This window comes from Pristiophorus japonicus, chromosome 19, assembly GCF_044704955.1.
Source record: "Pristiophorus japonicus isolate sPriJap1 chromosome 19, sPriJap1.hap1, whole genome shotgun sequence".
Classification (NCBI taxonomy): Eukaryota; Metazoa; Chordata; class Chondrichthyes; family Pristiophoridae; genus Pristiophorus; species Pristiophorus japonicus.
In genome coordinates this window covers 67,404,985-67,428,737 of record NC_091995.1, presented here as the reverse complement: position 1 = coordinate 67,428,737, position 23,753 = coordinate 67,404,985, and the positions used below count along the sequence as shown (strand labels likewise).

At 46.0% G+C, this 23,753-nt stretch overlaps 1 protein-coding gene across 3 annotated transcripts in view; it reads right to left on the bottom strand.

The window, feature by feature from the left end:
- dmc1 (DNA meiotic recombinase 1) overlaps positions 1-23,753 on the bottom strand; it is a 402,159-nt gene that overhangs the window by 11,972 nt on the left and 366,434 nt on the right. For all 3 annotated transcript variants that reach the window (XM_070861548.1, XM_070861547.1, XM_070861549.1), the window contains 2 exons: positions 10,927-11,000; positions 1,415-1,529 (listed from right to left, as the gene is read on the bottom strand). In XM_070861548.1, the coding sequence (XP_070717649.1) occupies positions 1,415-1,529; positions 10,927-11,000 (189 nt within the window). The remainder of the gene's footprint in view (positions 1-1,414; positions 1,530-10,926; positions 11,001-23,753) is intronic.

Below are 23,753 nucleotides of genomic sequence, written 5' to 3'. Positions count from 1 at the left end.
AAGCAGAGTATGAAGCGAGTAACCCAAGGGTCACTGCAGACCCGCCTGTCATGCTACTACTTAGTTACAGGACAAGACCACACACACTTACCGGGGTCTTGCCTGCTGAACTAATGATGAAGAGAGGTCGTAAGACCAAGCTATCTCTTGTACACCCTGACTTGAATAATCATGTTGAATATAGAAGACAAATTGTGCAAAGTATCAAGATCGCGTAGCTATGTCACACGATATTCCTGTAAATGATCCTGTATATGTTCTGAATTATGGTCAGGGTCCCAAGTGGATCGCTGGTACTGTCATGGCCAAGGAGGGCAACAGAGTATTTATTGTCAAGCTCAAAAATGGGCAAACATGCAGGAAACATATGGATCAGACAAAGCTGCAGCACCCAGACGAACCGGAACAGTCGGAAGAAGAGACAATCGATGACCAACCAACCTACCCCCAGTCATCAGAGGACTCAGTGGTCATCAGTGAATTGGGACTTTCAATTACTGACATGGTCAATGAAAATGGACTTTCAATCCCTGACACTCCCACCAGGTCAGCCACCCAGACTCTGAACACTCACCCAAGGCTGGAGTTGAACTGAGGCGGTCAACCCGGGAGCGTAAAACACCGGACCGTCTCAATTTGTAAAAGACTGTGTTAATATCTCAGAGTGGGGTATTGTCATGTATGTACTTTTGGGATCACTAACCACTAGATGGCGTCACTGTTGGAGGTCATTGGGCTGCACGCATGTGTGCAGCCCAAGTATAAAAGGCATTTTGTATATTAGTCACTTTGGGCCGTAATAAAGCAGAGCCAAGGTCAGACCTCTTGGAGTTAAACAGTACTCAGTCTAACAGTTATTCGCATACACAACATAAAGTGACATTAATTAAATAACTAGATCACCTGTGACTTCCCACATTGCACAGCTGGACATACAGGCTAAACGATAATAAAAGATGATGAAGTTAAAAAGAATTTTAAAAAATCATGTCAAATTAATACGATTTTCAATAAAATGAGTTACTCCAGCACTGCTGCCATGTTATTCCTCGTTGTAACACCACCATCCTGACGGTGACACCTTCTACTCACAACTGTACCTCTCCTGATCATCCAAACAAGCACCAGGTCCTTTGCTCATCATCATACCTTCTCACAACTTTCTAGTTATATACATTACGTGTGACAAAAGACCCTGGCTTCCAGGCGATCTTTGACCAGGTACACTTCCTTTGATGACAGTTTCTCAAGCAATCCCATGTCCCAGTACACTCTAATCCCCTTGCTTATCCTTCAAAATGACGTACTATCTTCTAGATAACATGCTCTGCTCATGGTGATCTCTCACTATTCAGAACAATATACCATCTAAGTAATGCACTCTCAAATCCAAGTTCCTGCTCCGTGAGATTACCTTCAGAGATTTTCTGCAGGCGGGAGAGCATCTGAGCCAGTTTCTGCTGACGTTCAGCAAGCTCAGCACGGCCACTGAAATCCACTCGGAAAAGTGCCATGATAGAATCGATGATCTAAAGAGCAAATGTACAATCAGAAAAATTAATTTAAAAAGCAAAACAAAATAGAATGAATCAGAACTGCATCACTATTGGTGCAACTTTGTGTCTAATTAAACAGAACTCAAGACTGCTCTGACCGGGAAATGTTTGCAGATTGACAGCTGCTAAAATGAGTGGAATGCGCACAACAGATATTGAACACCTGATGTTCTTTCTAGTCTGTTACTAACTGAACTTAACAAATAACACGATAGCTCTGATATTTACAGGGAGGCTGTGGGTGAGGCCAAAAAAGGGCTAAAGAACCTGGTAAGGTCAGGGACATGGAGATCCAGAACAACTTAACGGCAGGATCTCATTAAACATTTTTTACCTCAGTTTCCAGTCTAGCAGCCAGCTGATTGGACAGCCTGTCCGACGGGTGGGAGGAACACCAGTGGCAGGGCAGTATCCGGCAATTGGGAGGTGAGAGATTCCAGGGATTGGGGATGCTCATGATCAGGAGAGGGAGAGAGGCCCGTGATCGGAGGGGGCGGGCCTGTGATCAGGGAGGGGGGGAGGGGAGTGGCATGTGATTGGGGGGGGGGGGAGTGGCATGTGATCAGAGGGGGAGATTCTTGTGATCCGGGGAAAGAGGCCTGTGATCGGGGGGAGGCCTGTGATCGGGAGGGGCGTGGGGGGGGGGAGAGAGGCCTGTGATCGGGCGGGTGGGGAGAGGAGAGGCCTGTGATCGGGAGGGGGGGGGAGAGGCCTGTGATCGGGGGGAACGACAGGGTGGGGGAGAGAGGCCTATGGTCGGGGGGGGTGCGGAGTGAGAGAGGCCTGTGACCGGGGGTTGGGGGCGGGCGGGAGGGCGGGGGAGAGGTCTGTGATCGGCGGGGGGAGGGGGAGGGGGTTGGGTTAGAGAGGCCTGTGATCGGGGGGGCGGTGCATCCGCGAGACTGAGAGCTACGTGGATAGCACATTGCTAGAGGTGGTCACCCCACAGCTTAAGTATGTGCAGGCAGAAAGGGAGTGGGTGATTGCCAGACAGAAGAGGAGGACTAGGCAGGTAGTCCAGAAGTCACCTGAGTTCATCTCGCTCTCCAACCAGTGTTCTCTTCTGAGTACTGGGGCGGGGGTGTGGCGACGGTGCCTCTGGGGATTGCAGCCAGAGCCAAGTCCAAGGCACCACAGGTGGCTCAGCTGCAGGGGGGGCGGGGGGGGGGGAGGAAGAAGAATGGAAGAACTATAGTGGTAGAGGATTCGATAGTCAGGGAGCAGACAGGTGTTTCTGCGGCCGCAGACGTGACTCCAGGATGGTATGTTGCCTCCCTGGTGTCAGGGTCAAGGATGTCACCAAGCAGCTGCAGGGCATTCTGGGGGGAGAGGGTGAACAGTCAGAGGTCGTGGTCCATATCGCAACCAATGAAATAGGTAGAAAATGGGATGAGGTCCTGCAGGCAGAGTTTAGGGAGCTAGGAGAGAGATTAAAAAGCAGGACATCAAAGGTAGTAATCTCCAGATTACTCCCGGTGCCACGAGCTAGTGAGTACAGAAATAGGAGGATAGAGCTGATGAATGTGTGGCTGGAGAGATAGTGCTGGAGGGAGGGCTTTAGATTCCTGAGGCATTAAGGCCGTTTCTGGAGGAGGTGGGACCTGTACAAGCTGGACGGGTTGCACCTCAACAGATCCGGGACCAATACCCTCGCGGGGGAGGTTTGCTTGTGCTGTTGGGGAGGGTTTAAACCAGCTTGGCAGGGGGATGGGAACCTGAAAATAGATTCAGTAGGGAGGGGAGTAATGCTGGAATTAGAAAGCAAAAATGTAGAAAGTGAGTTTGTAGGACAGAGGAAAAAGGGTAAACAAAACAAATATAAAAGCTCTTTGTCTAAATGCACGCAGTGTTCATAACAAAATAGATGAGCTGACGGCACAAAAAGACACAAATGGGTATGATCTTATCGCCACTACAGAGACGTGGTTGCAAGGTGCCCAGGACTGGGAACTAAATATTCAGGGGTATTTGACAATCCGGAAGGACAGACAAAAAAGAAAAGGAAGTGGGATAGCTCTGTTAATAAAGGATAGGATCAGTGCGTTAGTGAGAAATGATATTGGCTCAGAGGATCAAGATGCTGAATCAGTTTGGGTGGAGATAAGGAATAATAAAGGGAAAAAGTCGCTGGTGGGTGTAGTCTATAGGCCCCCTAACAGTAGCTACGCTGTTGGACGGATATAAATCAAGAAATAATGGAGGCTTGTAATAAAAGAACGGCAATAATTATGGGTGATTTTAATCTTTATATTGATTGGACAAAGCAAAGGCCAGGGTAGCCTTGAGACGAGTTCAGGGAGTGTATCCGGGATAATTTCCTTGAACAGTACGTTGTGGAACCAACCAGGGAGCAGGCTATCTTAGATCTGGTACTGTGTAATGAGGCAGGATTAATAAATGATCTCCAAGTAAAGGATCCTCTACGAATGAGTGACCATAATGTAATGTAATTTCAAATTCAGTTGGAGGGTGAGAAAGTTGGTCCTAAACTTAAATAAAGGAGACTACAAATGTACGAGGACAGAGTTGGCTAAAGTGGACTAGGAAAATAGACTAAAGTGTTGGGACAGTTGATGAACAGTGGCAGTCATTTAAGGAGATATTTCATAACTTGCAACAAAAATATATCCCAATGAGAAGGAAAGAGTGTAAGAGAAGGGATAACCATCCGTGGCTAACTAAGGAAATAAGGGAGGGTATCAAACTGAAAACAAGGGCATACAATGTGGCCAAGACTAGTGGGAGGGCAGAGGATTGGGAAACTTTTAAAAGCCTGCAGAGAACGATTAAAAAAATGATTAAGAGAGGGTAGATTATGAAAGTAATCTAGCATGAAATATAAAAACAGATAGTAAGAGTTTCTACAGGTACACAAAGAGGAAAAGAGAGGCTAAAGTAAATGTTGGTCCCCTGGAGGATGAGACTGGGGAATTAATAATGCAGAACAGGGAAATGGCGGAGATGTTGAACAAATATTTTGTATCGGTCTTCAAGGTAGAAGACACTAAGAACATCCCAATAGTGGATAATCAAGGGGCTATGGGTAGGGAGGAACTTAATACAATCATTATCACTAATGAAGTAGTACTAGGTAAAATAATGGGATTAAAGGCAGACAAGTCCCCGGACCTGACACCTTATATCCTAGGGTCTTAAAAGAAGTGGCTGCAGAGATAGTGGATGCATTGGTTGTAATCTACCAAAATTCCCTGGATTCTGGGGCAGTCCCAGCAGATTGGAAAACTGCAAATGTAACCTCTTATGCTGGAGTCCATTATTAAGGAAACAGTAGCAGGACATTTGGAAAAGCATGATTCAATCAAGCAGAGTCAGCATGGTTTTATGAAAGGGAAATCATGTTTGACAAATTTGCTGGGATGTAACGAGCAGGGTGGATAAGGGGGAACCAGTGGATGTGGTGTATTTGGATTTCCAGAAGGCATTCGATAAGATGCCACATAAAAGGTTAATGCACAAGATAAAAGCTCACAGGGTTGGGGTAATACATTACCATGGATAGAGGATTAGTTAACTAACAGACAAGAGAGAGTCAGGATAAATGGGTCATTGGTGTCGCAGGGATTGGTTATGGGTCCTCAACTATTTACAATCTACATTAATGACTTGGATGAAGGGACTGAGTGTAATGTAGCCAAGTTTGCTGATGATACAAAGATGGGTGGGAAAGCAAATTGTGAGGAGGACACAAAAAATCTGTAAAGGGATATAGACAGGCTCAGTGAATGGGCAAAAATTTGGCAGATGGAGTATAATGTGGGAAAGTGTGAGATTATCCACTTTGACAGAAATAATAGAAAAGCAAATTATAATTTAAATGGTGAAAATTTGCAAAGTGCTGCAGTACAGAGGGACCTGGGGGTCCTTGTGCATGAAACACAAAAAGTTAGTACAGCAAGTGATCAGGAAGGCAAATGGAATGTTGGCCTTTATTGCAAGGGGGATAGCATATAAAAGCAGAGAAGTCCGGCTACAACTGTACAGGGTATTGGTGAGGCCACACCTGGAATACTGCGTACAGTTTTGGTCTCCGTTTTTAATTAAGGATATACTTGCATTGGAGGCTGTAGAGAGAAGGTTCACTAGGTTGATTCCCGGAGATGAGGGGGTTGAGGATAGGTTGAGTAGGCTGGGCCAATACACATTGAAGCGTAGAAGAATGAGAGGTGATCTTATTAAAACATATAAGATAATGAGGGGCTTGACAAGGTGGATGCAGAGAGGATATTTCCACTCATAGAGCAAACTAAAACTAGGGGACATAGTCTTAGAATATTGGGCCGCCCATTTAAAAATGAGATGAGAAGAAATTTTTTCTCAGAGGGTTGTAAATCTGTGGAATTCTTTACCCCAGAGAGTTGTGGAGGCTGGGTCATTGAATATATTTAAGGCAAAGATGGACAGATTTTCGAGACAGATAAGGGAGTAAAGGGTTATGGGGAGCGGGCAGGGAAGTGGAGCTGGGTCCATGATCAGATCAGCCATGATCTTATTGACTGGTGGAGAAGGCTCAAGGGGCCAAATGGCGTACTCCTGCTCCTATATCTTATATTCTTATGTGCTGCTCAGAGGTTTGCTCATACCCCTGTACTTTTGTACAACTTTCAGGTCTGACTCTTTAGTTGAGTCCTGTGGGCTGCAGAGACCTGCTTGGCAGAGTTCATCCTGAGGATGGGTGGAGTGTTGGGAGGGTGACACCCGATCCACCTGCTCAGAAGCAGAGTGGCACGCAGGAGAAGGCATCGCCGTCAGCACCGTGCAGACAGGCAGCGGGCAACGGAGTCAGTAGCCATGATTCGTTCACTCTGTGCCAGACCAGAGTGCCGCCGTCTTCACCGGCCTGAATCAGGATTGCAGTTGGTTGCTTGGGATATCCCCTGTCCACTTGGCTGCTCACTTCTCTGCAGAACCCCAGGACAGCGCCAGAGCATGCATACAATGACGCATTCAGTTACATCATCAAGCAGTGCATAGGCATCCTTAAACAGACGTTCCGGTGCTTGGATTGCTCTGGTGGCACCTTGCAGTACTCTCCTCAACAGGTTTCCATAATCGTCGTGGTCTGCTGCATGCTGCACAACCTGGCCATCATGTGGGTACGGCTGCTGGAGGTCGAGCCAGCAGTACCACCTGAGGAGGAGGAGGCGCAGAAGGAGAATAAACAACCAGATAATGGGCCCCACCCCAATAAACAACCAGATAATGGGCCCCGCCCCAATAAACAACCAGATAATGGGCCCCTCCCCAATAAACAACCAGATAATGGGCCCCTCCCCAATAAACAACCAGATAATGGGCCTCTCCCCAATAAACAACCAGAAAATGGGCCCATCCCAAATAAACAACCAGATAATGGGCCCCTCCCCAATAAACAACCAGATAATGGGCCCCGCCCCAATAAACAACCAGATAATGGGCCCCGCCCCAATAAACAACCAGATAATGGGCCCTTCCCCAATAAACAACCAGATAATGGGCCCCTCCCCAATAAACAACCAGAAAATGGGCCCATCCCAAATAAACAACCAGATAATGGGCCCCTCCCCAATAAACAACCATATAATGGGCCCCTCCCCAATAAACAACCAGATAATGGGCCCCGCCCCAATAAACAACCAGATAATGGGCCCCTCCCCAATAAACAACCAGATAATGGGCCCCTCCCCAATAAACAACCAGATAATGGGCCCCTCCCCAATAAACAACCAGATAATGGGCCACGCCCCAATAAACAACCAGATAATGGGCCCCTCCCCAATAAACAACCAGATAATGGGCCCCTCCCCAATAAACAACCAGATAATGGGCCCCTCCCCAATAAACAACCAGATAATGGGCCCAGTCCCAATAAACAACCAGATAATGGGCCCCGCCCCAATAAACAACCAGATAATGGGCCCTTCCCCAATAAACAACCAGATAATGGGCCCCTCCCCAATAAACAACCAGATAATGGGCCCATCCCAAATAAACAACCAGATAATGGGCCCCGCACCAATAAGCAACCAGATAATGGGCCCCTCCCCAATAAACAACCAGGTAATGGGCCCCTCCCCAATAAACAACCAGATAATGGGCCCCGCCCCAATAAACAACCAGATAATGGGCCCCTCCCAAATAAACAACAAGATAATGGGCCCCTCCCCAATAAACAACCAGATGATGGGCCACTCCCCAATAAACAACCAGATAATGGGCCCCTAACCAATAAACAACAAGATAATGGGCCCCTCCCAAATAAACAATCAGATAATGGGCACCTCCCTAATAAACAACAAGATAATGGGCCCCTCCCCAATAAACAACCAGATGATGGGCCACTCCCCAATAAACAACCAGATAATGGGCCCCTAACCAATAAACAACAAGATAATGGGCCCCTCCCCAATAAACAACCAAACAATGGGCCCCTCCACAATAAACAATCAGATAATGGGCCCCTCCCCAATAAACAAACAAATAATGGGCCCCTGCACAATAAACAATCAGATAATGGGCACCACCCCAATAAACAACCAGATTACAGACCCCTCCCCAATAAACAATCAGATAATGGTTCCCTTCCCAATAAACAACCAGATAATGGGGCCCTTCCTCAATAAACAACCAGATAATTGTTCCCTTCTCAATAAACAACCAGAAAATGGGGCCCTCCCCATTAAACAATCAGATAATGGGCCCCATCCCAATAAACAACAAGATAATGGGCTGCTCCCCAATAAACAACAAGATAATGGGCCCCTCCCCAATAAACAACCAGATTATGGGCCCCTCCCCAATAAACAATCAGATAATGGGCCCCTCCCGAATAAACAACCAGATAATGGGCCCCTCCCCAATAAACAACCAGATAATGGACCCCACCCAAATAAACAACCAGATAATGGGCCCCTCCCCAATAAATAACCAGATAATGGTTCCCTTCCCAATAAACAACCAGATAATGGAGCCCTTCTTCAATAAACAAAGTAATAGTCCCTCTGCAATAAATAACCAGATAATTGTCCCCTCCTTAATTAACAACCGGATAATGGGCCCCTCCCCAATAAACAACCAGATAATGGGCCCCTCCCCAATAAACAACCAGATAATGGGCCCATCCCCAATAAACAATCAGATAATGGTCCCCACCCCAATAAACAAAAAGATAATGGTCTCCGCCCCAATAAACAACCAGATAATGGGCCCCGCCCCAATAGACAAACAGATAATGGGCCCCTCCCCAATAAACAACCAGGTAATGGGCCCCTCCCCAATAAACAACACGATAACGGCCCCTCCTCAATAAACAATCAGATAATGGGCCCATCCCCAATAAACAACAAGAAAATGGGCCCCTCCACAATAAACAATCAGATAATGGGCCCCTCCCCAATAAACAATCAGATAATGGGCCCCTCCCCAATAAACAACAAGATAATGGGCCCCACCCCAATAAACAACCAGATAATGGGCCCCTCCACAATAAACAATCAGATAATGGGCCCCTCCCCAATAAACAACATGATAATGGGCTCCTCCCCAATAAACAACCAGATAAGGGGCCCCTCCCCAATAAACAACAAGATAATGGGCCCCGCCCCAATAAACAATCAGATAATGGGCCCCTCCCCAATAAACAACAAGATAATGGGCCCTACACAATAAACAACCAGATAATGGGCCCCTCCCCCATAAACAACAAGATAATGGACCCCTCCCCAATAAACAACCATATAATGGGCCCCTCCCCAATAAACAGCAAGATAATGGGCCCCTCCCCAATAAACAATCAGATAATGCCCCCCCAATAAACAATCCGATAATGGGCCCCACCCCACCAAAACAACACGATAATGGGCCCCACACCAATAAACAATCAGATAATGGGCCCCTCCACAATAAACAATCAGATAATGGACACCTCCCCAATAAACAACCAGATAATGGGCCCCTCCCCCCAAAACAAAAAGATAATGGGCCCCTCCCCAATAAACAACCAGATAATGGGCCCGCTCCAATAAACAACCAGATAATGGGCCCCGCCCCAATAAACAACCAGGTAATGGGCCCCTCCCCAATAAACAACCAGGTAATGGGCCCCTCCCCAATAAACAACCAGATAATGGGCCCCTCCCCAATAAACAACCAGGTAATGGGCCCCTCCCCAATAAACAACCAGGTAATGGGCCCCTCCCCAATAAACAACCAGGTAATGGGCCCCTCCCCAATAAACAACCAGGTAATGGGCCCCTCCCCAATAAACAACCAGGTAATGGGCCCCTCCCCAATAAACAACCAGATAATGGGCCCCTCCCCAATAAACAACCAGATAATGGGCCCCTCCCCAATAAACAAGGAGATAATGGGCCCTCCCCAATAAACAACCAGATAATGGGCCCCTCCTCAATAAACAACCAGATAATGGGCCCCGCCCCAATAAACAACCAGATAATGGGCCCTCCCCAATAAACAACAAGATAATGGGCCCGCTCCAATAAACAACCAGATAATGGGCCCCTTCCCAATAAACAACCAGATGATGGGCCCGCTCCAATAAACAACCAGATAATGGGCCCCTTCCCAATAAACAACCAGATAATGGGGACCTTCCTCAATAAAGAAGGTAATGGTCCCTCTGCAATAAACAGCAAAGTAATGGCCTCTCCCCAAGGTCTATCACCCCAATCAACAAGCAGATTAGATGCACACCCCCATAACATTTCCCAAATATACAACATGCACATGGACACTCGAATATTTTTTTATTCGTTCATGGAATGTGGGCATCGCTGGCAAGACTGCCAGTTATTGTCCATCCCTAATTGTCCTTGAGAAGGTGGTGGTGAGCCGCCTTCTTGAACCACAGAGGGCAGTTAAGTGTCAACCACATTGCTGTAGGTCTAGAGTCACATATAGGCCAGATTGCGTATGGGCAACAGATTTCCCTTCTTATAGGGCATTAGTGAATCAAATGGGTTTTTACGACCATTTTATGGTCGTCATTACTGGTACTAACTTCTCATTCAAGATTTATTCAATTGAATTTAAATTCCCCAGCTGCCATGGTGGGATTATGGACAAGGCGATTCTGGACAATTACCAATTCAGAACCTATCTCCTAACAATTTACAATTCAATCATAAAAACACAAAATACTGGTAATAGTCAGCAGGTCAGGCAGCATCTGTGGAGAGAGAAACTGAGTTGACGTGCAGTTCTGATGAAAGGTGATTGACCTGAAACGTTAACTCTATTTCTCTCTCTACAGATGCTGCCTGACCTGTTGAGTATTTCCAGCATTTTCTGTTTCTATTTCAGATTTCCAACAACCGCAGTATTTTGCTGTTAAATTTTTGAGTGCTGCTTGTACCAAGAGTTTGAAAATTCCACCTTCTTCATGGAATTTGGCTGCTACGTAATCCAGTAATTCCATCTGGTGTTCACCTGTCAATGACACAGAAAGTTACTGCAGAAGCAACAATTTTCAACTTCAAGACCAAACAGTCAGCAGATGTGTGTTTCAGTAAGTGAAATTTGTGTGGTATCTATCAATGATTTCGACTTGAATGTAGGGGGTTATGATTAAGAAGTTAGCAGATGACACTAAAATCAACTGTGTGGTTGATAATGAAGAAAGCTGTAAACTACAGGAAGATATCAATGGACTGGTCAGGTGGACAGAACAGTGGCAAATGGAATTCAATCCAGAGAAGTGCATTTGGGGAGGTCTAACAAGACAAGGGAATACACATTAAATGGTAGGACACTGAGAAGTGTAGAGGAACAAAGGGATCTTGGAGTGCATGTCCACAGATCTCTGAGGTAGCAGTTCAGGTAGATAAGGTGGTTAAGAATGCATACGTAATACCTGCCTTTATTAGCCAAGGCATAGAATACAAGAGCAGGGAGGTTATGTTCGAACTGTATAAAACACTAGTTAGCCCATAGCTAGAGTACTGTGCGTAGTTCTGGAAAGATGTGATTGCACTAGAGAGGGTACAGAGGAGATTTACGAGATGTTGCCTGGACTGGAGAATTTTAGCTATGAGGAAAGATTGGATAGGCTGGTTTTTTTTCTTTGGGACAGAGGAGGCTGAGGGGAGACCTTATTGAGCTGTATAAAATTATGAGGCGTCCAGATAGAGTGGATAGGAAGGACATATTTCACTTAGCACTAGGGGGCATAGATTTAAAGTAATTGGTAGGAGGTTTAGAGGGGATAGTGAGGGGAAATTTCTTCACCCAGAGGGTGATGGGGGTCTGGAACTCACTGCCTGAAAGGGTGGTAGAGGCAGAAACCCTCACCACATTTAAAATGTACTTGGATGTGCACTTAAAGTGCCGTAACCTACAGGGCTACAGACCAAGAGCTAGAAAGTGGGATTAGGCTGGATAGCTCTGTTGGCCGGCGTGCACACGATGAGCAGAAATGGCCTCCTTCCGTGCTGTAAATTTCTATGATTCTGTGATTTATTGAGATTATTTACTCTCAAAACTGTAGTTTTTGGATTAAAGCTTTGGAGTTCCACAGGAATTGTATCTGGCTGAAGAGTAAAATCAGATCATATAATGAACAATATAGTTAGTGAAAGTGATCACACTCATCATCATCATAGGCAGTCCCTCGGAATCGAGGAAGACTTGCTTCCACTCTTAGAATGAGTCCTTAGGTGGCTGAACAGTCCAATACGAGAGCCACAGACTCTGTCACAGGTGGGACAGATAGTCGTTGAGGGAAAGGCTGGGTGGGACAGGTTTGCCGTATGCTCTTTCTGCTGCCTGCGCTTGATTTCTGCATGCTCTCGGCGTTGAGACTCAAGGTGCTCAGCGCCCTCTCGGATGCACTTCATCCACTTAGGGCAGTCTTGGGCCAGGGATTCCCAGGTGTCAGTGGGGATGTCGCACTTTATCAGGAAGGCTTTGAGGGTGTCCTCGTAGCGTTTCCACTGCCCACCTTTGGCTCGTTTGCCGTGGAGGAGCTCCGAGTAGAGCACTTGCTTTGGGAGTCTCGTGGCTGGCATGTGAACTATGTGGCCTGCCCAGCGGAACTGATCGAGTGGCCAGTGTTTCAATGCTGGGGATGTTAGCCTGAATGAGGACGCTGATGTTGGTGCGCCTGTCCTCCCAGGATTGTAGGATCTTGCGGAGACATCGCTGGTGATATTTCTCCAGCAACTTGAGGTGTCTACTGTACATGGTCCATGTCTCTGAGCCATACAGGAGGGCAGGTATTACTACAGCCCTGTAGACCATGAGCTTGGTAGCAGTTTTGAGGGCTTGGTCTTCAAACACTCTTTTCCTCAGGTGGCCGTAGGCTGCACTGGCGCACTGGAGGCGGTGCTGGATCTCGTCGTCGATGCCTGCTCTTGTTGATAGGAGGCTCCCGAGATATGGGAAGTGGTCCACGTTGTCCAGGGCTGCGCCCAGGATCTTGATGACTGGGGGACAGTACTGTGCAGTAAGGACAGGTTGGTGGAGGACCTTTGTCTTATGGATGTTTAGCGTAAGGCCTGTGCTTTCGTACGCCTCAGTAAATACGTCAACTATGTCCTGGAGTTCAGCCTCTGTATGTGCGCAGACGAGCTTGTTGACTGTGAGGTGGAGCATGGCGGCAAGAACGATTGAGAAGAGGGTTGGAGCGATGACGCAACCCTGTTTGACCCCGGTGCGGACGTGGATTGGGTCTGTGATGGATCCGTTGCTAAGGATCACGGCCTGCATGTCGTCGTGGAGCAGGTGGAGGATGGTGACAAACTTTTGGGGGCATCCGAAACGGAGCAGGACGCTCCATAGTCCCTCGCGGTTGACAGTGTCAAAGGCCTTTGTAAGGTCGAAGAAAGCAAGGAACTGGATCAGCTATCAGATTTTTAGATCTCAGAAACAATCCATTCACTAATTTTAGTCTATGTACCTATGTAACATACCTGAATGTTGACATCAATTACATTACCATTTTTGGATCAGAATTGATTATATTTCATTAATATTAAATTTACAGCCCTTTCATAATATGCATTTGTTCGGAATCATACAAAGGTACATAGGAATGAAATTGATAATAATCACATATATGCCAATTGTCAGTTTCTTAGGCCGCGATTTCCCCGACCTCGTAAAATGTAACGGTAAGCTCAAAATAATAATTAATGGACTGTTAACAAGGTCATAATGACCTGAATTGCCTCTCCCGCCGCTGCGTGTCGGGTCTGTTCAGTGCAGGCATCTGGGAAAGGCACGTGGTGGCTGGTTGACCCACTGTCAAAAAAACTTCACACCCGACCCACCACCGAAAAATCCCACCCTTGGTGTTTCACTAAAAAAAGCTTTTTTCATGGGATTGGAAGTTATTAGCATCCAACCAAGTCACGACTGAAGCTTGTCAGAAACAATCATTTTGTTGCGTTCCCCATTTGAGGCACAAAAGATTTTAAGATGAGATAATTTCTGAAAGTCACTGTTGCTGCTGTGTTCACTTCATATTTGTTACATATAACAAATAAGCTGCTAAAATTGAAATAACATGTTTAAAACATCTAGGGGGAGAAATTCCCTAGCGCCCCGATTGGGGGCAGCAACCGACTCAGGGCGGGACTTCCTGCACCCTTTCGCGAAATTGCGGTTACAGGCCCTCACAGGAAGTGGAGTGCAATCTCACACGCTTTATTTCCTGTAGGGACGGGTTCCGGAGCGATACTGGGGCACGAACAGCGGCTGCTCCGCATAGTGCTAACGCGGTTCAATGCCCCTCCCCTCCGATTAAAGGGTAGTGTTGCTGCGCCTCCACTGGGCGTGGAGCCGAGGCCGCAGTCCGGCACCCAAAATGGAGTGTGATGGCGGCCCGGACCACGCCAGAAATGTCCTGGATGGTATCGAGCTTCTTGAATGAGCTGCACTCATCCAGTCAAATGGAGAGTATTCCACCACACTCCTGATGTGTGCTTTGTCGTCACGCTCTTCCTCGTTCTTGATGGACATGTGGGTGAGTAATGAGTTTGATATGTCATATCAAGAATGGGTAGATACCATTATGCACATGATGAACATTCACTGGTTGCTGACATCAGTCCCAGTGAGTGACTGCCGTATGTCATGTGGCTGAATAAAATATAATTCTGTCACCAGGTTGCTGAGAAATCCCGTTCTCTCCATCTTCCACCTCCAGATGCTCTGTGACTTCAGACACTTCAAAGGCATCCTCTTCTGCTGTCTGGTTCTCTCTCTCTTAATGTGGGCTCTCTTTTCCTACAAGCAGGGAAAGAGAAGGTTGACTGAGAGTTCGGACTTTGTGTAAGGAGTGGATGAGTTACATCTTTAGATGGTGCCTATGATGGAGTGGGGGTGCCAATGCCAAGTCTTGTGTGTTGTTAGTTGATATTATTGAATTAGGATGAGGGTGAATGTGAGGGGTTGTTAGTCAGATGGGGACGTGATAATGTAGATAGAGAGGGATGTGTGGATGTACAAGGTATGTTGGTGTGAGTAAGGATGTGCAGGAATCGGGTTGGGAAAGGCAGACAGACCGTGTGCCGAGTCTCAAAAAAATATTTTTCGTAGTCCCCTCTGTGGAAGTACTTCATATTCACACCAATATTAGCTTAGGGACCACTTATCACAAAAATCTTCAAAAAGTGAGCATCTAGCAGAAATTTTCATTAGAAAATAGGCAGAAATCTCATCACAACCCAGAGTGATGATGTAATTGTGAGTTACTTAAATGACCAATCACAACTGCTGTATTTGTCAGTACCACAAAATCAGCCAATCATGATCTCTGTACTAGATCGATTTGAGTCAGTGACTGCATGCACCGAAACAATGTCGTGCTGCATGCACGTAGTTGCAGGAGCCAAAGGCAACATCATTTATTTTTCGGATTCTAGCTGGGTAAAATTTCTCAGTGTGTTCATCAGTGGAAATTTACTGGAACTCGAGAAGCTAAAATTGCAGAGAGTGCCATCAAAAGTTTAGATCTGGAACTGGTTATTTCACCAGAAAGACTCGCAACAATCCCACATTTGATTGGATATCATCAGCAGTGCTACATGCGTTTCACTGATAAATCCAAGATCGAAGAAGCAAGAAAGGGAAAATGAGTACACATGATTTTACAGTATTTCTTATGAAACTGTGTTCCTTAGTTCAATAGTTATGCCGTTTGACACGGTCAATTTCGTGGGCCTGCTTCAGCCCCATATACTTACTTCTGTGTAGACTGACTGACTGGCTGCACAGGAGGGCAGGAAAAAGAGTGGGAGAACTGTAGTGCTAGGGGATTCGATTGTAAGGGGAATAGATAGGCGTTTCTGCGGCCGCAACCGAGACTTCAGGATGGTATGTTGCCTTCCTGGTGCAAGGATCAAGGATGTCTTGGAGCAGGTGCAGGACATTCTGAAAAGGGAGGGTGGTGCATATAGGTACCAACGATATAGGTAAAAAACGGGATGAGGTCCTACGAGACGAATTTAGGGAGCTAGGAGCTAAATTAAAAAGTAGGACCTCAAAAGTAGTGATAGAGAATTCAAGCTCTGCAGCCTGGCTGCAGTTTTGAAAAAACACAGACCACATTGCATTAAGTCATCAATCAACTTGACATTTTAGGACCTTGGGTAGCGAGCCAATTAAAGGTTAACAGACTATCAAATGAGCCAATAAGGTCAAAGAAGGAGAGTTCTTTTCTGTAAATTGAACCAGGTATAAGTACAGCCATTTTGGCCATGTGGTCTCAGAAAGACAAAAGCCTGGCTTAAAGCCAAGAGCTTGTTGCTGCTGCCAGAATAAAGTTACATTAAAACTACAATCGGAGTTCGTATTTCATTGGAAATTAAGAGATCTAACAATTTTGGCGTCACGAACAGGATCACTGAGGGAAGAAACTGAATTTTGGACATCGGACCTACATACTAAGGTAAGGACTTCTCTTTATAAAAGTCCTCGGTCAAAAGTCTAAATTCGCCTCTCCTTCTATGCAATTCCGAAAGCCTCTGGTTTGTGAACCCTCCGATTGGCAGTTGGCTCGAGATCTCATAGACGTCTAACTTCGGCGGTGTGTTAGTTAATTAATCACCGACCCACTGATCGGCTGGAAAGCCTACGACTCGGGACCCCAGTAAAGAAATCAGTATTATGGCAGCCGGAGAGAAGAGCAAAGAATTGCCTACAACTGTTAAAGGCGGGCGGGCACCACCTGAGGTTTTGATAGATGAAATCCTTGAACAAAAGAATACATAGAGCAACAATTCAACTTGTATTAAGAGCGAACAAAAATACGGTACCTCCAAAGGACAATGGTCCTTGGACGAGATTAAAAGGGTCTGGGGAAAAACGACCCGTATGAAAAATAAGCGAACTAGATGGTCCCTAGCCGTCATGGGACAGATCCGACAGCGGAATGAAATTATAATGCGTCCCCAACATGATCAAGAAGTGACCAGTACAAAGGACCAATTGCAAGCTGTTTGTGCACAGCTGCGACAGAAAAGATTTGAACTTGAAAAGTCGGAAGCGGAAGTTAAAGATCTTAAAGGTGAAATTAAAGAATGGAAAAAAATCATTAGGTCAAGAGACAGTAATAGGAAAAGGAAAATGCATCGGTCAATTCCCAGTGTACCCATGTTTGGATAAATTAAAAGCTCAAACCCGAAGACACGATCGAGGAATAGATACGGATTCTGAATCCTGCGACGATACAGGGTCGGAGGATGAAGAATTAGGGGTGCGCTTTGCCCCATTTAAAAAAAGACGAGTTGTAGTCAAATCAGAAGAGACTGCGGATGAGGGCGGAACCAAAAAAACGAGGAAAAGGGTGTATGCAGAATACTTTTTTCATGATCCGGCAGACCCAGAGAAAATTGATAAATGGTCCAAGGAATTGCCCAATCCAAAGAAAGGGGGAGTGAAAACGTGGGACCAATTGGACCGCTTAAGAAATATATATCAACTTCATCCCTGGGACGGAGTGCAAATTTTGACCATAATGGTGCCAAAAACACAAGGAAGAAAATTGCACGACAAGGTAGAAGAAGCTTTGGGGCAGGATGAGCAAGAATTAGACGGAGGGTGGGAGGCGATTAAACACTGGCTGCAAGCCTTCAGTCCAGCTAAGACAGACTGAGGAAAAATTGCAGCCTGCCAACAGAAAGGAACAGAGGAGGTCCTGGAGTATGACGAGCAGTTTAGATGCACATGGCGAGAACATTCGGGTATGAATAATACGGATGAGGAAATAGATGAACAAGTGTTGGATCCCTGAAAGCAGCTTTCGTGGCAGGTCTAAAGCTAGAACTGTCCAAAATGCTTAAGGTAGTGTTATCGGACTGGGAAGGTGGAGGAACTACCTTTGCAGCATTGGTGGATCGATGTAACCAATTAGATCGGGATATGGGAGCTAAAGTCTGAGCTGTACAGGCTATGGGATGGAAATTCCAGGATTCTGATAAACAGTTATTAGGAAAATTACCCAGAAAATGTCATTATTGTGGGAAAGAAGGTCACTGGGCCAAGACGTGCAGGGCAAAACAGCAAGGTCGTGGCCGGGGAAGAGGACGCAGCCAGGGATACAATTCAGCCAACAAGCCAGGCTTGTCACAAGATAATGACCTCATAGAAGCATTTAAGCGACTGACAACACAACAACAGAAGGAGTTACTTGGGATAGCAAAAAACGATCAGAGCCCACCCTGGCCCCCCTCCTCGCACTAATACAACAAAGGGGAGATGGGCTATATATAACTGTGAGGGTGGGCGATAAGGATGTGGACTGTCTTTTAGACACAGGGGCGGAATTAACATGCTTACCCCTACAATATGGAAACTTTTTGCCGTTGGATGGTATGGAGTTGGGGGCCATAAAATGGAAATTAAAAGGACAACACCGGTACTTATTGGGCTGGGTCCACATGAACTAACCACGCCGGTCTGGATAGGCCCAGTCATTCCCTTTTGGGAATGGACGTTCTAATCCAAGTAGATTCATCATTGCATTTCGAGGATGGTCGGGTGACATGGTCAATTAGAACTTTGAAGAAAGAAGAATTGAAGGAATACCCGATATGGGCTAAAGATAAGAACGATTGTGGCCTACTCCAGATGGAGCCTGCATCATTTACTGGGACCAAGCCTCCATGCACTAAACAGTATCCCATCAGTCCAACTGCCATCGCGGGAATCTTACCGGTTATTCAGCAATTGGAGAAACAAGGGATGCTTATTAAAATGCATAGCTCCTCCAATAGCCCCGTGTGGCCGGTACAGAAATCTAATGAGACTTGGCGTTTGACTGTCGATTATAGGAAAGCTAACCAGTGTATTGATCAAAAAGCTCCTTTGGTCGCAGATCCCTCCACCATTTTTAATGCCCTCAAACTGGAACATAAATATTTCTCGGTTATAGATATGGCCAACGGATTTTGGTCGGTGCCTCTGGCACCGGAGGTTCAACAGTAGTTTGCTTTCACGGTCCAAGGACAACAGTATACTTGGACCCGGTTACCGCAGGGATCCCACAACAGCCCTACGGTATTCCACATGGCTTTACAAAGCCATTTGAGAGAATTACCTCCCCTGTCATCCACAGTCATCCAATATGTAGACGATATCCTGCTAGCTTCAAACACGGAAGAACAGCATGAGCAAGATTTACGAGCTTTGCTGGACCACCTTTGGCTGAAAGGACATAATGCCAGCATTGACAAAGCACAAATATCCCAAGAAGAGGTTGTATACCTGGGACAAAAGATTTCACAAGGAAAGAGAGAACTTACCCAGGATAGAACTGCAGCCATTCGGGCTGCTAAAAAACCCATCACTATTCAGGAACTGGGATTGTGTAACTTTAACAGAAATTGGATTGACTCCTTCACACAGCTTGCTCAGCCATTGAATGATGTCTTAAAGGGGAAACGTGCCTCTAAAGAAGCCATCACCCTCACTAAGGAACAGCAAGAGGCCTTCCTGAGTTTGAAAAAGGCTTTGTGTTCGGCACCGGCTCTGGGAATCCCCAACAGTGGTAAGCCATTCACGCTGTTTTCCATGAGAAAGAAGGATATATGACAGCTATACTGACACAAGAACATGGGGATCGGCAAAGACCTATTGGCTATTATTCGGCAAAACTGGATGCGGTCGCCCTCGGATGGGGAAGTTGCCTAAGGGCCATGGAAGCTACATATCGAGCGGTAATGATCACTGCGGGTCTAGTCCTCGACCAAAAGCTGATTGTCAAGTGTCCCCACACCGTATACGCTTTGCTGTCTATGAATAGAATGTCTCAGGTGACGGCAGCTAGATGGACCCGCTGGACAACAGTTTTGGAAGCTCCTAATCTCCATATCGTCCGTGCCAGCCCGGTTAATCCCGCAACTATGCTCCCGATGTCAGAATCGAGGGAGCAAGATGGGGGAGAATGTGAAGAGCATGACTGCTTGGAGATTTTCAAAGAAACAAAAGAAGCAGCCTTAGCAGCAGAGGAGCCTCTGCACAACCCAGACCTCATCCTGTTTACAGATGGTTCCTCCTTTGTTGACAATGGTACCAGAAAAGCAGGATGGGCAGTTACAACCTTATATGAGGTAGTGGCAAAAGGATGTTTACCCTCAGGAACGTCAGCACAACAGGCCGAGTTACGGGCCCTGTCAGAAGCATGTCGAATAGCAGAAGGAGAGACAGCTAATGTCTACACAGATTCGTGTTATGCTTTTGGAGTCGCTCACGACTTTGGTCTGTTATGGTGGAAAAGAGGATTCCTCACTGCTGCTGGTACACCTATCCAAAATGGAAAAGAAGTCCGAGACTTACTAGAGGCCATACAATTACCTCAGGAAGTGTCCATCCTGAAGTGTAAGGCCCATACCAAGGAAAATACCACAGAAGCACAGGGAAATGCCCCAGCCGACCAGGCAGCTAAAGATGACGCCTCACAGGGCGTTCCCCCAGAAGAACCAACACAGATGTGCAGATCGAAAGCACTCAGGACTCTGACACGAGACCTTCAAACAATGCAAGGCGAGTGCTCCCGAGAGGAAAAATGGACATGGATTGAGGCAGGAATTAAGCTATGTGAGGATGGTGTCTGGAGACAAAGAGTTACCGACAAGCCAGTCGCGCCACAAGCGCTTATGCCTTTTTTAGCCCAACAGATCCACTCGTGGGGACACTTGGCCTCACAACAGATGATGGCACGGTTCCAGAAAAGCTGGTGGGGTCGGGGATTTAAAAAACACGCCCAGTTGGTAGCAGACCGCTGTGTGATCTGCCAGAAAAATAATTCTGGACCCATCACGGTAATGTCCCACCTGAGGTCCCCTGCCCCTGTCGGACCATTCCAGCATCTGCAGGTTGATTATATATCTCTTCCTTCATGCCAAGGATACACTAACATTCTTGTCATGGTCGACAGATTCTCTAGATGGGTAGAAGCTGTCCCAACTAAAAGAGCCACAGCCAATCACACTGCAAAGGTCTTGTGTAAGGATTACATTCCCCGATGGGGAGTCCCGAGTAGCATTGATTCAGATCAGGGAACACACTTCACAAGTGCTGTCTGCCAAGAAGTCTGTAGGTTACTGAACATTACGTGGGATTTACACTGTCCTTATCATCCACAATCATCAGGACAAGTAGAGCGAATGAATCGAACTCTGAAACAACAGCTTGCCAAATATCACCAAGAAGGAACACCCTGGCCCCAGGCACTACCAATAGTGCTATGTAGCATTAGGGCAACCCCGAACAGAACTACAGGTCTAAGCCCATTTGAAATCATAACAGGAAGACCCATGTCGCTGTCAGGAACTATTGATTTACGGAAAGCTGATGTTCACTTAATGAGTGACACTTTGTTATCATACTGTCAGAACCTAACCAATGCTATTAGTTCTGTTTCCCGACAGGTATCGGCAGCTTGGGGTAATCCACCCGAAGGAGGACACAACATCATCCCGGGAGTCTGGGTGTATGTGACAAAGTTGCATAAAGAACCTTTGGGTGCCAAGTGAGAGGGACCTTATCAAGTATTATTGACCACCCAGGCAGCTGTTAAAGTCCAAGGAAAGAAAGCCTGGATCCACGCTTCACACGTTAAACAAGCACCCGTAACTGAAGCTGAAATCTAATAAGGACAATTACTTTTTGCCAAAATGTATAAATTTACTGTATTACTGATTGTAGGTATTCTAGACATTTGCCTACTTCTTACTGGCCGACCCTCTGCACCAAAGGGAAATAGTAGAGTACCAAGGGAATTACATGTAAATACCTTTTTATATATGTCATACATTTATGCCAAACCAGGTAACATTTCTAGTTGTTGGGTGTGTGCGCATATTCCTATTCACTCAAAGGGAGGGATTCCCTTGAGGCCAGTTCCCTTGAATATCTCGGAAATGGCTGAGTGGATAATTAATCAAAACAAAACAGGCAAGGCGTTTCAGGATATGTAAAATTGGGCATGTAAATGGAAGTCAGCAGGTTACAATCTGACTACCTTTGAAGGGGGATACCAACCGTGCAACAATAATTCCAAACGGCCCCCATTTTTTGTTATCACAAATACAACGGGAATAGGAAGACCGGGGGAATCAGTCTGTCTGATTAGAAACATCAAAGGAGGCCAAAATATGGGGTATAGTAACTGCTCCCGGAATTATAATATAATCAAGCCACGGAACCGTCCAAACTGGGCCGATGTGTTCTTAACGTAACAGGGATTCTGAATAAAACAGATGGAAAAGCCCGACAGGCCCCGGAGTGTTGCTGACAAAGAAACAGCTAACATTCATTGCCTATAATGGCACCTATTGGGTGTGTGACCACAAGGCCTACCCTTGGCTGCCCCAGAATTAGACGGGATCCTGCTATTTAGCCTACATTGTGCCATATATGTATCATATAAAGTCACTGTCGGAACATTTACACCGTCCTAAGAGAGCTATCACAGAAACAGAGAGGTTCTTTGCCATTCTGATCCCCAGGTATGGGACCGCCAGACTGGCAAGGGAATCCATTAACATGGCATCCATTGTGGAACAGGTAGCCAATGATACCTCAGAGGCCCTAGTTAAAATCAATGCAGAAATGGTAGCAATCCGCACAGTAGCCCTACAGAATAGACCGGCCCTTGATTACATCCTGGCTGAAAAGGGAGGTACTTGCGCCCTACTCGGAACTGAGTGTTGCACGTATATCCCAGATAGCTCCGAAGAAATTACCCACTTAGCGGAGCATATCCAAAAGGAGGTAGAAAAACTTAAGCAACCCCCATCATTCACTTTGTGGAGCGGAGCCACTGAATAGTTCGGTTCAATAGGAACTTCATTGGTGGAAGGTTTAATTCTATTCATTGTAATTATTTTACTTTTATATTGTTTGTTTATGTTGATTAAATGTTGTTGCGACCAGGCGGCTGTAGCTGCTGTCCCGCAGGTGAGACACCTTGCAGGTCCCAGCAGACCGTCTGTACGTGGCACAGGGGTATGTTATGCTTAAGGGAAGGTTGTTTACTGGTTGAATTAAGATATTGATTTGGATTAAATTGGAATAAGGTTAATTAACCTACTAAAACCAGACTTCCATTGTGGCCACGATGGAATTCGGGTTGGTGTAAATTTTTTGTGGAAGCTACTAGTCCGGACATGTGGCGAAACACATCAATAAATTTTAGAAGGAAACTCTATTAACACGTATGAAATTATTTTGTAGAATGTTTAACCAGTGATAGCTGATGTTTTATGATTCAGTTTGTGAAAGAATCAAAGGAGGGATTGATAGAGAATTCAAGCTCTGCAGCCTGGCTGCATTTTTGCAAAAACACAGACCACATTGCATTAAGTCATCAATCAACTTGACATTTTAGGACCTTGGGGAGCGAGCCAATTAAAGGTTAACAGACTATTATATGAGCCAATAAGGTCAAAGAAGGAGAGTTCTTTTCTGTAAATTGAACCAGGTACAGCCATTTTGGCCATGTGGTCTCAGAAGGACAAAGGCCTGGCTTAAAGCCAAGAGCTTGTTGCTGCTGCCAGAATAAAGTTACATTAAAACTACAATCGGAGTTCGTATTTCATTGGAAATTAAGAGATCTAACAAGTAATAATCTCATAATTGCTACCAGTGCCACGTGCTAGTCAGAGTAGGAATCGCAGGATAGCTCAGATGAATACATGGCTTGAGGAGTGGTGCAGAAGGGAGGGATTCAAATTCCTG